Genomic DNA, 17411 nt, shown 5'->3' on the forward strand with positions numbered 1-17411 from the left:
GGAGCCACTGCACTCAGAGCAGCTGAAACTGAATCCTGAGTCATCGAGGACCCACTGCACTCAGAGCAGAAGGATTTCCAGATCCAAGAGGTGGCCTGAGTCCCAGGAGTTCTTCCACCCAGGAGATTAGGAGCATAAGACCACAGAGACCTCTGGACTCTGAGGAGCTCTGCAATAAGCAAGATAACTGGAAATACAGACTCCAGTTTTACACAGTGAGGGCAGGTACCACTAGAGTTAACCAGATGGCGAAAGGCAAGCGCAAGAACATAAGCAACGGAAACCAAAGTTTCTTGGCATCATCAGTGCCCAATTCTCCCAATATAGCAAGCCCTGAACACCCCATCACACCTGAAAAGCAGGATTCAGAATTAAAATCACTTCTCATGATGATGATAGAGGATTATAAGAAGGAATTAAGTAACTCCCTTAAAGAAATACAGGAGAGTACAAGTAAACAGATAGAAGCCCTTAAAGAGGAATCACAGAAATCCCTTAAAGAAATGGAAGAAAACACAAAGAAGGAATTAAACAAAAACATTCAGGATCTGAAACTAGAAATAGAAACAATAAAGAAAGTTCAAAGGGAGACAACCATGGAGATAGAAAACCTAAGAAAGAGATCAGGAGTCACAGACGCAAGCATCACCAACCGAATACAAGAGATAGAAGAGAGAATCTCAAATGCAGAAGATACGGTGGAAAATATTGACACAGTTGTCAAAGAAAATGCAAAATGCAAAAAACTCCTAACTCAAAACATCCAGGAAATCCAGGACACAATGAGAAGACCAAACCTAAGGATAATAGGTATAGATGAGAATGAAGATTCCCAACTTAAAGGGCCAGTAAATATCTTCAACAAAATTATTGAGGAAAACTTCCCTAACCTAAAGAACAAGATGCCCATAAACATACAAGAAGCCTACAGAACACCAAATAGACTAGACCAGAAAAGAAATACCTCCCGTCACATAATAATCAAAACATCAGATGCACAAAACAAAGAAAAAATACTAAAAGCAGTAAGGGAAAAAGGTCAAGTAACATATAAAGGCAGACCTATAAGAATTACACCAGACTTCTCACCAGAGACTATAAAAGCCAGAAGAGCCTGGACTGACATCATACAGACACTAAGAGAACACAATTGCCAGCCCAGATTACTATACCCAGCAAAACTCTCAATCACTATAGATGGTGAAACCAAGATATTCCATGACAAAACCAAATTTGCACAATATCTTCCCACAAACCCAGCACTTCAAAGGATAATTGATGGAAAATGCCAACACAAGGAGGGAAACTACAACCTAGGAAAAGCAAGTAAGTAATCTTCCAACAACCCCCAAAAAAGATACAAACATAACTTTACCTCTAATAAAAAAAATAACAGGAAGCAACAATCATTTTTCCTTAATATCTCTTAACATCAATGGTCTCAATTCCCCAATAAAAAGACGCAGACTATCAGACTGGATACACAAACAAGACCCAGAATTTTGCTGCATACAAGAAACGCACCTCAGTGACAAAGACAGACACTACCTCAGAATAAAAGGGTGGAAAACAATTTTTCAAGCCAATGGTCCCAAGAAACAAGCTGGAGTAGCCATTCTAATATCAAATAAAATCGACTTTCATCCAAAATTAATCAAAAAAGATAAGGAAGGACACTTCATACTCATCAAAGGAAAAATCTACCAAGGTGAACTCTCAATTCTGAACATCTATGCTCCAAATGGAAGGGCACCTACATACATAAAAGAAACTTTACTAAAGCTCAAAACACACATTACACCTCACACAATAATAGTGGGGGATTTCAACACCCCACTGTCAGCAATGGACAGATCATGGAAACAGAAACTAAACAGAGACACTTTGAAATTAACAGAAGTTATGAACCAAATGGACTTAACAGACATCTATAGAACATTTCATCCTAAAACAAAAGAATATACCTTTTTCTCAGCACCTCATGGTACCTTCTCCAAAATAGACCATATAATTGGTCACAAAACAAGCCTCTACAGATACAAAAAGATTGAAATAATCCCTTGCATCTTATCAGATCACCACGGACTAAGACTGGTATTTAATAATGACAAAAACAATGGAAAACCCACGTACACATGGAAACTGAACAACTCTCTACTCAATGATGACTTGGTCAAGGAAGAAATAAAGAAAGAAATAAAAGACTTTTTAGAATTCAATGAAAATGAGGACACATCATACCAAAACTTGTGGGACTCCATGAAGGCAGTGCTAAGAGGAAAGCTCATAGCTCTAAGTGCCTACAAAAAGAAACTGGAAAGAGCACACACTAACAAGTTGACTGCACAACTAAAAGCTCTAGAACAAAAAGAAGCAAATACACCCAGGAGGAGTAGAAGGCAGGAAATAATCAAACTCAGGGCTGAAATCAACCAAATAGAAACAGAAAGAACAATACAAAATATCAATAAAACCAGGAGTTGGTTCTTTGAGAAAATCAACAAGATAGATAAACCCTTAGCCAGATTAACCAGAGCGCACAGAGACAGTATCCAAATTAATAAAATCAGAACTGAAAAGGGAGACATAACAACAGAAACTGAAGAAATTCAAAAAAATCATCAGATCCTACTACAAAGGCCTATACTCAACAAAACTGGAAAACCTGGATGAAATGGACAATTTCCTAGACAGATACCAGGTACCGAAGTTAAACCAGGAGCAGATAAACCATCTAAATAGTCCCATAACCCCTCAGGAAATAGCAGCAGTCATCAAAAGCCTCCCCACTAAAAAAAGCCCAGGACCAGATGGTTTTAGTGCTGAATTCTATCAGACCTTCAAGGAAGACCTAATACCAATTCTCTTCAAACTATTCCACAAAATAGAGACAGAAGGAACACTACCCAATTCGTTCTATGAAGCTACAATTACACTCATACCCAAACCCCACAAGGACCCGACAAAGAAAGAGAACTTCAGACCAATCTCCCTTATGAACATCGATGCAAAAATACTCAATAAAATTCTAGCAAACCGAATCCAAGACCACATCAAAACAATCATCCATCATGATCAAGTAGGTTTTATCCCAGGAATGCAGGGATGGTTCAATATTCGGAAATCCATCAATGTAATCCACTATATAAACAAACTTAAAGAAAAAAACCACATGATCATCTCACTAGATGCTGAGAAAGCATTTGACAAAATTCAACATCCCTTCATGATAAAAGTCTTGGAAAGATCAGGAATTCAAGGCCCCTACCTAAACATAGTAAAAGCAATTTACAGCAAACCAGTAGCCAACATCAAGCTAAATGGAGAGAAACTTGAAGCAATCCCACTAAGATCAGGGACTAGACAAGGTTGCCCACTCTCCCCCTACCTATTCAATATAGTACTGGAAGTCTTAGCCAGAGCAATCAGACAGCAAAAAGAAGTCAAAGGGATACAAATAGGAAAGGAAGAAGTCAAAATATCGCTATTTGCAGATGATATGATAGTATACTTAAGTGACCCCCAAACTTCCACCAGAGAACTCCTAAACCTGATAAACAACTTCAGCAAAGTGGCTGGTTATAAAATCAACTCAAACAAATCAGTAGCCTTCCTCTACATGAAAGATAAACAGACTGAAAAAGAAATTAGGGAAATGACACCCTTCACAATAGTTGCAAATAATATAAAATACCTTGGTGTGAATCTAACCAAGCAAGTGAAAGACCTGTATGACAAGAACTTCAAGTCTCTGAAGAAAGAAATTGAAGAAGATCTCAGAAGATGGAAAGATCTCCCATGCTCATGGATTGGCAGGATTAATATAATAAAAATGGCCATCTTGCCAAAAGCAATCTACAGATTCAATGCAATCCCCATTAAAATCCCAACTCAATTCTTCACAGAGTTAGAAAAGGAAATTCTCAAATTCATATGGAATAACAAAAAACCCAGGATAGCGAAAACTATTCTCAACAATAAAAGAACTTCTGGAGGAATTACCATCCCTGACCTCAAGCTGTACTACAGAGCAATAGTGATAAAAACTACCTGGTATTGGTACAGAGACAGGCAGGAAGATCAATGGAATAGAATTGAAGACCCAGAAATGAACCCACACTCCTATGGTCACTTGATCTTTGACAAAGGAGCTAAAACTGTCCAGTGGAAAAAGGACAGCATTTTCAACAAATGGTGCTGGTTCAACTGGAAGACAACATGTAGAAGAATGAAAATTGATCCATTCTTATCCCCTTGTACAAAGCTCAAGTCTATGTGGATAAAGGACCTCCACATAAAACCAGATACACTGAAACTAATAGAAGAGAAGGTGGGGAAAAGCCTTGAATACTTGGGCACAGGGGAAAAGTTCCTGAACAGAACTCCAATGGCATATGCTCTAAGATCGAGAATTGACAAATGGGACTTCATAAAATTGCAAAGTTTCTGTAAGGCAAAGGACACTGTCAATAGGACAAAACGACAACCAACAAATTGGGAAAAGATCTTTACCAATCCTTCATCTGATAGAGGGCTAATATCCAATATATACAAAGAACTCAAGAAATTAGACTCCAGACAACCAAATTACCCTATTAAAAAATGGGGTATAGAGCTTAACAAAGAATTTTCAATGGAAGAAACTCGAATGGCCGAGAAGCATCTAAAGAAATGTTCAGCATCCTTAGTCGTCAGGGAAATGCAAATCAAAACAACCCTGAGATTCCATCTCACACCAGTCAGAATGGCTAAGATTAAAAACTCAGGTGATAGTAGATGCTGGCGAGGGTGTGGAGAAAGAGGAACACTCCTCCATTGTTGGTGGGACTGCAAGATGGTGCAACCACTTTGGAAATCAGTCTGGCAGTTCCTCAGAAAATTGGACATAGCATTACCCGAGGATCCAGCTATACCACTCCTAGGCATATACCCAGAAGATGCTCGAACATATAACAAGGACATATGCTCAACTATGTTCATAGCAGCCTTATTTATAATAGCCAGGAGCTGGAAAGAACCCAGATGTCCTTCAACTGAGGAATGGATTAAAAAAATGTGGTATATTTACACAATGGAGTATTACTCAGCTATTAAAAACAATGAATTTGAGAGGTTCCTAGGTAAATGGATGGAACTAGAAATTATCATCCTGAGTGAGGTAAGCCAATCACAAAAGAAGACACATGGTATTCACTCACTGATTATTGGATATTAGCCTAGAACCTTGAAATGCCCAAGATGCAACTCACAGGCCACATGAAGCCCATAAAGAAGGAAGACCAAGTGAGGGTGATTCGGTCCTTCTTAGAAGGAGCAACAAAATACTCAAGGGAGCAAATATGGAGACAAAGTGAGGGACAGAAACTGAAGGAGGGGCCGTCTCAAGACCACCCCACCTGAGTATCTATCCCATGTGCAATCACCAAAGGTAGATGCTGATGTGGAAGACAGGAAGTGCATGCTGATAAGAGCCTGATATGGATATCTCCTCAGAGGCCTTCAAGAGTCAGACATATTCAGAGGCAGATGCTCACAACTAGCCATTGAACTGATCATGGGGTTCTCAATGGAGGAGTTAGAGTGAAGACTGAAGGAGCTGAAAGGGTTTGTGGCACCATGAGGAGAGCAACAATACCAACCAACCACAGCTCCCAGGGTCTAAACCACCAGCCTGGGAGCACTTAGGGGGGGATCCAGGGCTTCAGCTGAATATGTAAAAGTGGAGGGCCCTGCTGGGCATAGGTGGAAGAAGAGAACCTTGACCTCATGAAGGCTGGATGCCCCAGGGGGTGGGAATTTTGAGGGTGGGGAGGTGGGAGTGGGGGGGGTGTAGATAGAGGTTACATCCACAGAGAAGAAGGAGGAGGGGCGAGGGGATTGGGGGTTCCGAGGGGGTGGTGGGGGATGGGGTAAGGGGACAACATAGGAAATGTAAATAAATCATCCAATAAAAAAAAAAAAAAAAAAAAAAAAGGTTAAAACGGAAAAGCCTGGCCCAGTCTGTGGAGGCAGTTTTGTGTGGTTTCTGACCTTTGCTTCATAAGAAAGACGCTAATATTCTGTCAGTTTAAGATGGCCTACTTCTGCTATTTGGATGATGAAGTTGTTTATCAACAGTAATTAATTCATGGTATATGATATGCATCTTAAAATGTCACATCTTAATATCTAATATATGTGTGGTGTGTGGTATGTGTTGTGTGGCCCTGTATGTGTTATGTGGTCCCGTGTGTGGTCTGTGGGCCTGTGTGCAGAAGATGTCAGGTATCCTCATCACTCTCTGCCTTATTTCTTTGAGGCAGGGTCTCTCCCTGAAACTACAGCTTGTATTTTTTTTTCCAGCTGGGCTGGCAGCCAACAGGCTCCAGATCCTCTCCATTCTCCCCTCACCCAGCGTGGGATTTATGTGTGTCTTTCTCTGAGGGTGCTAGGATTCAAACTCAGGTCCTCATGGTTTTGTAGCAAGGACTCTTTGTAAGCTACGTCTCTAGACCCAGACTCTCATTTTCAATGATTTATTATTATTGTGTGCATGTGTTGGTGTGGGCGTGTGTGCTGAGGTCAGAGAGAAACTTCCCTTCCCCCATTGGTTTGGAGAGTCACACTCGGGTCACGTGCTTTTGCAGGGGGCGCTTTTCCCTGCCAAGCCACCCGACCAGCCCTGAGCTCAATTTTGAATGTTGCTAATATGTAGGGTAAAAGAATAGTCTTATGATACATATAGTACCACCTGCCCACCTGTCATGGATATCCAGACAAGCATCAGCACGGAAATGTCATTGGAAAGTTGAGTCCTTCCCCCCCCCCCCATGATTTTCAGATCTGTTAACAAACCAGATAATTCTGTGCATCACAACAGTGTTCATGCCGCCGAATGGGCCGAGACAAAAAGACACGGAGACAAAAGCCCTCATATCCCGTGCTTGTCACTGCTGCTCAATGCTTACAACCGTAACTGAGAGCCGGAATCCGTCTGCAGTAGAGACGTGGATTTATAAAAACCAAAGCCACTCAGTTGGCAGAAGTCTATGACAGGTGTAAGATTTGTATGACAGGTGTACTTCATGTGTAAGAAGGTATTGCTTACACATGAAGGAAGAGTTTAATAACTGTTATTTAAAACATGGCGTCAGAATATTTAAACTCCAAAGGCTTGGTTTTATTTATTTTTCTGTTCCTTATCCAAAACCTAAATTTTAAAAAGTAAAAACAGATGATTTAAATCACTGCACTTGCTAGGGATGACATTTTAAAGAGACAGGTGCCCTTCCTTCCCTGAGGAACTGGAATTTCTCTCAGCAGTCTGTGAGAAGGGAGAGGCTGAAGTCTGGTGGCAGCCCGGAGTACCTTGCCATGCACAGGAGATTTCACACAGTTCTGGAAACACATAGTAGGACCACCTTGCAGAAATGACTAAAGCTGAGGCAATGGAGGGGCCCTCCAGGCATTGCTCTGTAAGCAACCCAAGTAAAATCTGTTCACTAAGTTGCCCAGATGGAATCACTTCCTCCATTTGTGTCACACAGCTGTTTCGTTACATCCATCCAGGGAAAGCGAAGCAACAGACAGAGAAAAGGCAAAGGGCCCGCCAGTCCTAAAGCACACTGGTCATAGATAAAGGAGGCAGAATAAAACCTTCTACAAACTAAATTTGAATTTCAAATAGTGTTACAGAACCATACATTTGTTCTACTAATAAGTAAAACCAGGCCCCTAACTCATTTCACTATGGAAGCACACTTCATTCTAGCATTTAATTGGTTCTTGCCCCAGCAGATCACTGGATCCCACATCAGGGCCCGCCACACTCCCTCTTAGAGCGTAGATTCAACACATGCCATTCTTTGAGCTTTGGTTCTGCTGGGAATTAAGCAAACTAAATTTGAAAATGCATGTGTGGGCCAGCACAATGGCTCAGAGGATGATAAGGATGCTTGCCACAAAGCCTAATGCCCTGAGTTCAAATCCCTGGACTCACACGGCAGTAGGTGAGACCTGACTACTGCTAACTGCCCTCTTTCTTTACACATGGCATATGTCCTCTTCCCCCCAACACACACTAAATAAATGTGAAAAAGAAAATGCATGTGTTTCTGCCATATGTGAGTTGTTTTTATGGTGAGTCAGAAAACAGGGAAGGAGACAGGCATATGTCTGCATCCTAATTATGACTCTGGAAGACAGAGTGGATGATCAAAGCAATAATCAAGAAGAAAATTCTTTCCTTAAGCTTATGCACAATAGCTACAATCCTTAAACAGAGTTCTGGAGCATGAGAGTGTGTCCCTGTGTTCACACACATGCGGACACCAGAGACTGCTGTTGGGTGTCCTCCCCTGGTGCTTTCTTTCCACCTTACTTTTTTGAGTCTGTCTTTCACTGGACCTTGCGCACACCAATGCTACACAGGCTGGCCAGCAAACCCCAGGGGTCCTCCAGCCTCCATCTCCCAGGATTGGAAATACAGAGGTGTACCACCATGCCAGCTTTTACACGGGTGCTGGGGACCCAAACTCAGGTCCTCATGCTTGAGTGACAACCACATTACCAAGTGAACCATCTCCCTAGCTCTTTAAATTAGTTCTTCAATGGGGACCACTCATGGAAGTAACTATGTTCTCTATACCAACACAGGTGGGGGAACCGAAGGAGCATCCAGCCTTGAGAGAGTTCCCTTCACTCCTCCTGGAGTTGGTTTTTCCTGACTGTGCAGGAAGAGGCAATGGCCACACTATGCTTCATCAGACATGAGAACTATTGGGTGGGTTTTGCTAGCTGCTTCAACTATTAAGAGGGGAAAAAGACAAAGCACGCTGATCCAAAAAGAAAACTATTTTCTAACCACTGGCCCCATTTGGATTTTGAGGATTATCTGCCAGGGCTGTCACTGAGGAAAAATAAGGGAGCCTTTACAAGATAACTTTAATTCTCCTATCTCTACAAACCATCATCACCCCACCCCACCACCCCAAGTCTCCCCTCGAGAGGTCACATGACTGTATCTTACATGGCTCTCACAAAAGGACGAAGGCAACAGTGACAACCAGAAATCAACAGCTCATTCATGTTAATGGCCAGACCTTTTCTTTTTCAGAATATTTTTTTTTTTAAAAGCTGAACCTAGTATATTTTGTTTGTAATTTTTTTTTTTTTAATTGCAGGGCTAGAGAAATGGCTTAGCAAAAAGCACTCGCTGCTCCCTTGGGGGACTAGAATTCGGTTCCCAGCATCCAAGTCAGGGGACTCACAACTACCTGTAACCCTGGCCCCAATGGATCTGACACCCTCGTCTGGCATCCTTAGGGACACACATGCATGGAAGGCTACTCTCACACACATATGCATCCTTTATTTAATCCTAAAAAAAAAAAATGCTGTTTGTTCCATGTGGAGGTCGGAGTACAGCTTGGAAGAGTTGGTTCTCCACGTGCATCTTGTGGGTCCTGGGATGAATTCAGGTCGTCAGGCTTGGTGGTAGACATCTCACCAGCCTCAGGAGCAGGAACAATGGATACTATCTTCTGCCAGTGCTACTGAAGGGTGATGTAAAGCAGCCTACAACCTTAAATAAAAACAATAGGCCGGCTCTACCTTTAGGGGACAGAGGACACAGCTACCTGGGAAAGGAAGAAGAAACATACAGGGACCCATATGACAAAAAATGGGTACCCCAGACCTCCCTAGCATGTTTACGAGGTTCTAGTCTCTGAGACCCTGTACTTGAGAATGCAGCTGAGAATGAGAATATAAAAACAAAGGATCATGGGAACAGAAGGATGGCTCAGGGGTTGCTGCCAACCCTGACGACCCAAAGTAAATCCCTGGGACCCACATGGTGGAAGGAAGGAAATAACTCCCCAAAACTGTTCTCTGACCTCCCCACGTGCACTGTAGCATTTGCACACTTGTGTGTTCACACTCACGACTTCTCTTACACACGATGAATGAATGTAACCTTTTTTTTTTTAACACAAAAGTCAATTTTAAAATGGTCACAAAGGACTACTCTTCTACTCTTCCAATTTCCTTCTGAGTAAAGCTTTGTGTATACTACGGTGCGACACAGCCCTAAGTACATAGTTGTTCTTTGGGTGAATGGAGGGTATCGTATGTATGTACATATGTATTTTTTAATTCATTGTTTTGTGTAACATTTTGAGCATGTGGAGGTCAGAGGACAACTCTGGACTTAACCCTTTCCTTACACCTTCAGTTACATGGTTCAGGGATTGGGCTCGGGTTGTCAGTCTAGCATGGAAAGTAATTTTATCCACTGAGCCATCTTCATGGCTCTGTGGTTTATTTGTTTGTTTGTTTTATAGATAGCTAATTAACATACTCTTTGTCTCGTTGAGACAAGGTCTCAGGTAGCCCAGGCTAGTCCATAGCTTGCTATGTAGCCAAGGTTAACCATGAACTTGGCCTCCCAAGTATTGGGACTACAGATGTGCACCACCATGGCCAGCCTGTTATGTTTTTTAAAAAATGCTTTTGTAGTTATGCACCCATCCTCAAACACCAACCCACCCAGTATCCTGAAGGACACAGGGCTCCCAATACCATCACCAACACTGGCTGTAGCTCCTCTGTCAGCTGCATGTCTGTCTCAGCCTGGAACTCCTTGCGGAGTCACAGGCCAAAGTTCATATCCCTACTCACTCCAAGCCCTGCTCAGGCCCCTTCTAGAAGTGGCTAAGATATTCATTAGCAGGTGGCTCCTGCCTTCGTAAAATCTATGCCACTAAATCACTTCCAAAGGGTATCAGACGGTGACGCTCAGAAAGGAACAGCCATTGTTCACCACAGTTGTCTTGTGGCAAAAGCTGCCCCAGGACTTTTGCCCTTTCCAAATGAATATTGTGAGTCTCCCACAATTTTCAGGCTAAAGTTATTTTGATGGAGATTAAGAACTATTCTTAACAAACGGTTAAAACTGCCTTAGCCTGGCTCAAGATATCGTCTCAAGAGAATGCACATATCAAACTATAATATATACATACATGTGTGTCATTCTTGACACAAAATAAACTTGGCAAGAGGAACACAGCTCCTTCCAGTGGCCACTTAGAGGCAGGATTAGGGAACCAGAGCTGTGTCAGGCAGGTGAGTAGTACAGTCCTTACAACCTGCTGTGATCTGTCAGGTAGTCAATATCTGCCAGGGTTATTGTCCTGAGATAGAGCCGGGCAATCCCTGTGCAGCCTAAACCTGCTGCATATAACACAGATGAGGACATCTCACCTCTGACCTGTTGGAGGCATGCAGGAGTCAAGCTTGAGAGGCAGGAGCTTGGACAGCATGAACCATATGGAGAAGCCATAGTTCAAGGGAGCGACATGATGTCATACAACTGCTCCCAATATGCCCATAGGCATGTTTAGACACTTTTAGGGTCTGTTAGAATTTCTCCCACTTCAAGTTAAAATGAGGTTCACTTCAATCAAAATCGGAGGCTCCTCATTGTTAGAATGGCAACTGGTCCGGGCAGCTGCCAGACAGAAGGACAAGGGAGAATTCCAAGCAGACAGGAAGATGATTGTCTCTCCAAGGGATTCTTGCTTTTGATAATGTGTCTCCTCTTAAAGCAGTGAGCAGGTTATAAATGTACTCAGTCGCTGTCTGGACAAACACTAACACAAGCAATGGGCGTGCTGGGAAAGGCCTCCGCTTACCTCTGGCTCTGGCTGTGAGCTATGTTCCTCTTCTGCAGAGTTCGGTAGAATTGCCCATGTGATATTGGCACTGGCCGAGGGCAGAGAGCCAAGGGTCCCATTTTTCAGTTGATCTGTGGAATGTGATGTGGGCCCATGCCATCCCAGGATGGTCTCTGAAATAAAGAGATAAATGACGCCAGATAGTCCCCAAAGCAAATACTTAGAGCTTGCAAAATATCTGACCTATCCATGTGAGGGGACCCTTGTGACATGGGCCCCTGGTCATACATGGCAGAGTCTGTTTTGAAGGAGGTACCTGACTGTGCATATAAGAGACATTTCCCTACAATCTCAGGACCAGGGTCATCACAGACTGGGAAGGCACAATTGTCAAGTATCTTTCTCACTTTGACTTTCCCCACTTTGACTTTTTCTTCTTCATGGCCTCTCAGTGAACCTGGAGCTTACCAACTTCAGCTATGCTGGCTGCATGAGCCCCAGGAATCCCTCAGTCTTTATCTCAGAGTGGGTATTACAGATACACACTGCTGTACCCACCCGGCTTTTGCCACCTAGCTGAGACCCAGCCCTCACACTACTGTGGCAAGCACTTTACCAGAGTCACCGCCAAACAATTTTACCAACACCAGAGAATGATGATTATTTTTAACCTGCAAAAATAATTTATGGTATTTTTACATTAAAGACTGAGCCATATTATCAGATATAAGCTGCTTGAAATGTAATCTATTGTTTAGTATTCACAGTTCAGGAAAGATGTTCACAGTGTGGGCACAAACAGATGCTCCTGTTGCCAGATGTGGCCAGCTGCAGTGGATACTATGAAGGTCCATCCTGAAGGGCCAAAATGCCTGGTCCATTCTAGCAAGAAATAATTCTTAGAAGTAGCAGAAGTAGCAGCCTGCTAAGCTAAAAGAATTATGCTGATCTTCCTTCGACTCCCCCCTGTGAGAGGGAAAAGATTTTCTCCTCCAATATGATTTTACAGTATTAGTATTAGTATTTTAGTATTAGTATTAGTATTAGTATTAGTATTAGTATTAGTATTAGTATTAGTATTAGTATTAGTATTAGTATTAGTATTGGTACTACCATGGAATCTCTTTGAGCTTATTAATAGAGGCAGGAATAATTACAGGTGGATTTCTTTACCCCAACCTGGCAAGGTAGATAAATAGGTCATTCAGCTCTCTTCCAGACTGGAGATTCAGTTCCCCACCTAGGAGCAGGGATAAATGATGGGAGGAAAGATAGGTTGGGGGAGGGGCTCACTCATCCTTTGGGTCTCAGGTGTTCCATTCTCAAAGCAATCCTGTTTGTCAGCATCCTTTCTGAACTTGCTCTGAGAAAAGTCCAGAAATGGCCTAAACCTTTAGCATCCTGAGAGAATCTGATTGTTGGACATAGAATAAGATAGCAGCAAAAATGTGTGTGTGTGTGTGTAAGAGGGGGGGAAGGGGGAGAGAAATGTGTATGTGGGTGTGCATGTGTGTGTGTATATGTGTATTGTGTGAGTGTGTGTGTGTATGTGTGTGAGTTGCTGAGTGTGGTGTTATCCAACCAAGTGGACTTTTATGTCAAAATGTCTCAGTGCCATGCTCAACACTTCTCCATACACACGTACACAGGAGACGACATCACTCTGCTGCGCAAGCCCCAACTGAAATAAAATATAAACCTCAAGCCCTTCTCAGCCCGAGAGCTGGCAAATTTATTTTATATCAAGAATGACACACATATATGTATATATTATAGTTTGATATGTGCATTCTCTTGAGACGATATCTTGAGCCAGGCTAAGGCAGTTTTAACCATTTGTTAGGAATAGTTCTTAATCTCCATCAAATGACCTGGTTTCAATTCCCAGCACCTACATGGTAGCTCAGAATCATCTGTCTTGACCTCTATCTAATCTAACAAGGTCTGAAGGTGAAATTTTCTAGAAGTAGTTAGCATTGAATGGGATCATCAGCTAGGACATTTATCCAACAGGATCAGTATCCTTAAAAAAAAAAAAAAACAGAGCTGTCACCTCACACACACAGCAGGTGGAAGCTCACATTGGTGGGGGAGGTCAGTGCCCATCAGTAGGGAAGGGGAAACCCCATCAGCTAGAGCCTAGCTTGGATGCCCAGCCTCTAGCATACCACCAGATATATGTATCTGTTGGTTCAGCCTTGGTGATCGAAGCCCAAGCTGACTGAGGCCTTTCTATGTAACGTTTTGATGTTCTGTTCATCGTAGGTTAGCTTTACATTAATTTTAGCTTGAAATATAGTATATTAAAGCATCACTTGTCACAATTCCTGAGATGTTTTTACATTAGTGTATGCACACACATCTGTAGTTCTGTATATGTGTGCACAGATACACACATACATGAGTATACACTCCCACAGGTACATGTAACCATGACAGTCAGAAGACGATTTACAGGGTTTGGTTCTCTCTTTCTATCACGTGGGTCCCAGGGATCAAATCAGGTAATTTGGCTTGGGAGCAAGTATGTTTACCAGTGAGCCACCCCAGAGCCTAATTCCTGAGATATGGGCCACTCGAATTCTCATCTTGGGACTGTTGTCTCATTGGTTTTATCTGGGCCATGAACTGATGATAAGTTTTCTAAACATAACTATATATCTTACATCAAAGTCAAAATGATTGAATAAACCATTGACATGTAGAAAAATATCATACTAATATGAAGAATGCCAACGGAAAAGTACTTGCTAACAAGTGTAAAGTCCTGAGTTCAATACCCAGCAAGGCCACATGGATATAACATACAGGAATAGCTCACATATGACAGTGCCCAAAATAGTCCATGTTTAGTGAGCAGGGAGCTCAAGTGTGCCCAGTCTTTCTCATTCACGGTTCAATACATGGTACGTAATCTTGGCTTTGATAAGTATAAAAATATTGTTTAAAGAAGGTTTGTTTAAAACAAAACAAAAGCATACACAATGCAAACTACATTTGTGGCTTATAGTTTCTCCTCAAACTCAAAGGCAAGGTAAGAGAAATACAGTTTTTGTAGCAAAATAGATGCAATTGTGGATCAAAAAGTGCCATGTACATATCAGAGCAAGATTCTGCAGGCTAGCAGAGAAAGAGCAGCATGCATTTTCTTTCTCTTCTTCTTTTCCCTTTTCTGAGCCTCTATGTAGCCTAGGCTGGTTTCAAACTCACAATCCTCCTACCTGTCTCCCAAGTGCTGGGATCTGAGGTGTGTGCCATGGTACCTGGCTCCCCACAGTTTTACAGACATAAGTTTGACTGAAATGTCTTAGTCAGTTCTGTGTCTCCTAGGAGCCTCAGGGTTGCTGAGTGTCACCAGTCCTCTGCCCAGAGGCTATGACCAGTGATGTCCCCAGGAAGCATCACCTACCGGTTCCTGGTGACCTCTCTTAGATCCAGTAAGCCATCCAGGGGTTTCAGAGTCAGGCTGTAACCTCCCAAGGGGATAAAAGCATGAGGCACATCTGGGGCAGAAAGCCAGTGTTCCTAACTTGTATGTGTGTAGAGGAGGAACACAAATGGTGTGTACCCATGCATTCAGAGACTGGAAATGGTGTGCACACATGCATGCAGAGGACGGAAATGGTGTGAACAGGTGCGTCCAGAGACCAGAGGAAACTGCTGGGTGCCAGTCCTCAAGCGCTGCCATCTTGTGTTTTTGAGATAGTCACTCTCTCATTTGGCCTGGAACTTGATGACTGAACTGGTTGGCCAGGCTGGTGTCCTTCCTGTTTCTACCTCCTCAATCCAATGCTGGGATTACAAAGGTATGAAATGCATGGCACCAAGTCTCCTCTCGTCTTTCTTTTTTAACATGAGTTTAGGGACTAAACTTGGGTCCTCACACCTTACATGGCAAGCACTGTATGGACAGAGCCATCTCCTGATCCCTGGCTGACTGCTTTCTTTACAGAAAACTTGCCCCTCAAGAACTTTGTTTTGACTGATTAGAAAGCTCACCTGTCTGAAATAACACCTCGAGGTTAGCCCGTAGCTTTTCCTACCTATCTTACTGACTGATGGGTATGATCACATTTCTATCCTGCCTTAAAACCATAAAATAAAAGTGACTGGCAGTGGGCAGCTTTACCAGAAGAAGGGAGCAGACAGAAAAGGCAGGCGCTGAGTGGAAGCAGAGGAGAAAGGGAAGCGGACGCCCAGGAAAGCCCAGAAGAGCTGTGAGCATCACCTCTATCATCCAGTGGGACATGCTTATCACCAGCACTTTCCAGAAAGCTTGGGAGAGGAGGAGAATGGTCTGGAACATGAGAGAGGGAATGTGGACCAACTGCCTTCTACTCCAGCTTTCCCGTTACCTGTCTTGCTTCAGTCCCCATTTAGGCCCACCTGATCTCTGCTGTTACAGCCCTGAGAAAGCTAGCCCTAGCACCCGAGTTCCCAAGCCCAGTTGGTGCCCAGCAGGCTGGAAAGGTCTGGTTCTGACTCAGAAGCACACTGAGCAGTTACAGCCCCTGCTTGGAGCTGGCTCTCCACTTCCTGAACAGTGAGCCTGGAAGTAAGTAACCAACAAGAAAGAGAACGAAGTTCTTTGAACCCCAGTCCCTTCAAGCTTCAAATCTCCTCCATGCTGGGAACCCAAGTGCAGTCCCAGCTCCAAGCTCTGGGTCTGTGTCTGCTCGATTTTTATATAGATCTAGGCAGGGGAAGACAGACTCTCAGCCCTGCCCAACCAGGCACATGTCCCCATTTTGCTGCTGACGAGGAATGGGCAGGGATGGTGAGAGAGCTGTACACTTCGAACCCTGACTGAAAAGCAAGATCACTTTATTCTTCTTCCTTGCAAATTTCTCTAAAAGACATTGAAGATGCTCCCATCCCCCAGAGACAGGCCTGTGAGTTGGGCTGCATAGAAGGGAGCAGGTGCAGCTGAAAGTTCACTTGGGACAAAAGATGGACCAGGGCAGGACATCTGTAGACAAAGGTGCCTCAGCCAACCAGCTTCCCAGAAGACACTCGGAAACCTTACAGGAGATGAACTACTATGGTATCTCAAGGGGCAGGGGTAGATATTAGGAGAGTGCTTGTCTAGTATAAACAAAGTCCTGGGTTTGGTTCCCAGCACTGCATAAAGTGGGGTGCTTCTATTCCCAGTGATTGGGAGGTAGAGGCAAGAAGACCAGAAGTTCAAGGTCCTTGGCCACATATAAGAGTCTGTCTTTAAAATGTGAGTTGGAAGAGAAAGAAAAAAGAAAAAAGCAGGGCAAACAGAGAGGCCAGAAAGGAGAGGGAGTATGGAGAACTCTCAGAGCCACCTTCTAGGATACTGGCAAGAATGTGACATTGGGCTAGGACAGGCAAGTAGGCTCAAGATGAATAGAGCCAAGGAATATGTTCTTTGTATCTTGATGGGTCTTGTTAAGACCCTGAATACAGTAATCACAGGACCTTTGTTTATGCCTTGTTTGTTCCTTGACTACTTTGTTTATGCCTTGGGACTGACCATATTCTTTGCATGTACCTAGAATGTTATAAAAGTAAACTGGAAAAAAAAAAAAAACCTCTCTTCAGCCTCAGCACTGACTGGAGTCATGTTATAGTGTTGTCTAATTGTCTTTTCTTTCTTTAATCCTCCCTCACTCCCTGGAGACCCTGTTGACTGACTGAGCTGGCTTGGTCAAGGGGTGGGAGGGAGGAAAAGGGAGAGAGGTGTGTGTGTGTGTGTGTGTGTGTGTGTGTGTGTGTGTGTGTGTGTGTGTG

At 43.1% G+C, this 17411-nt stretch overlaps 1 protein-coding gene across 1 annotated transcript in view; it reads right to left on the bottom strand.

The window, feature by feature from the left end:
• Positions 1 to 17411, bottom strand: part of Osbpl10 (oxysterol binding protein like 10) — a 196622-nt gene that overhangs the window by 50651 nt on the left and 128560 nt on the right. Inside the window, exon 7 of the mRNA XM_028767295.1 lies at positions 11673 to 11827. Within this exon, the coding sequence (XP_028623128.1) occupies positions 11673 to 11827 (155 nt within the window). The remainder of the gene's footprint in view (positions 1 to 11672; positions 11828 to 17411) is intronic.

This window comes from Grammomys surdaster, unplaced genomic scaffold, assembly GCF_004785775.1.
Source record: "Grammomys surdaster isolate TR1022 unplaced genomic scaffold, NIH_TR_1.0 172, whole genome shotgun sequence".
Taxonomy (NCBI): domain Eukaryota; kingdom Metazoa; phylum Chordata; class Mammalia; order Rodentia; family Muridae; genus Grammomys; species Grammomys surdaster.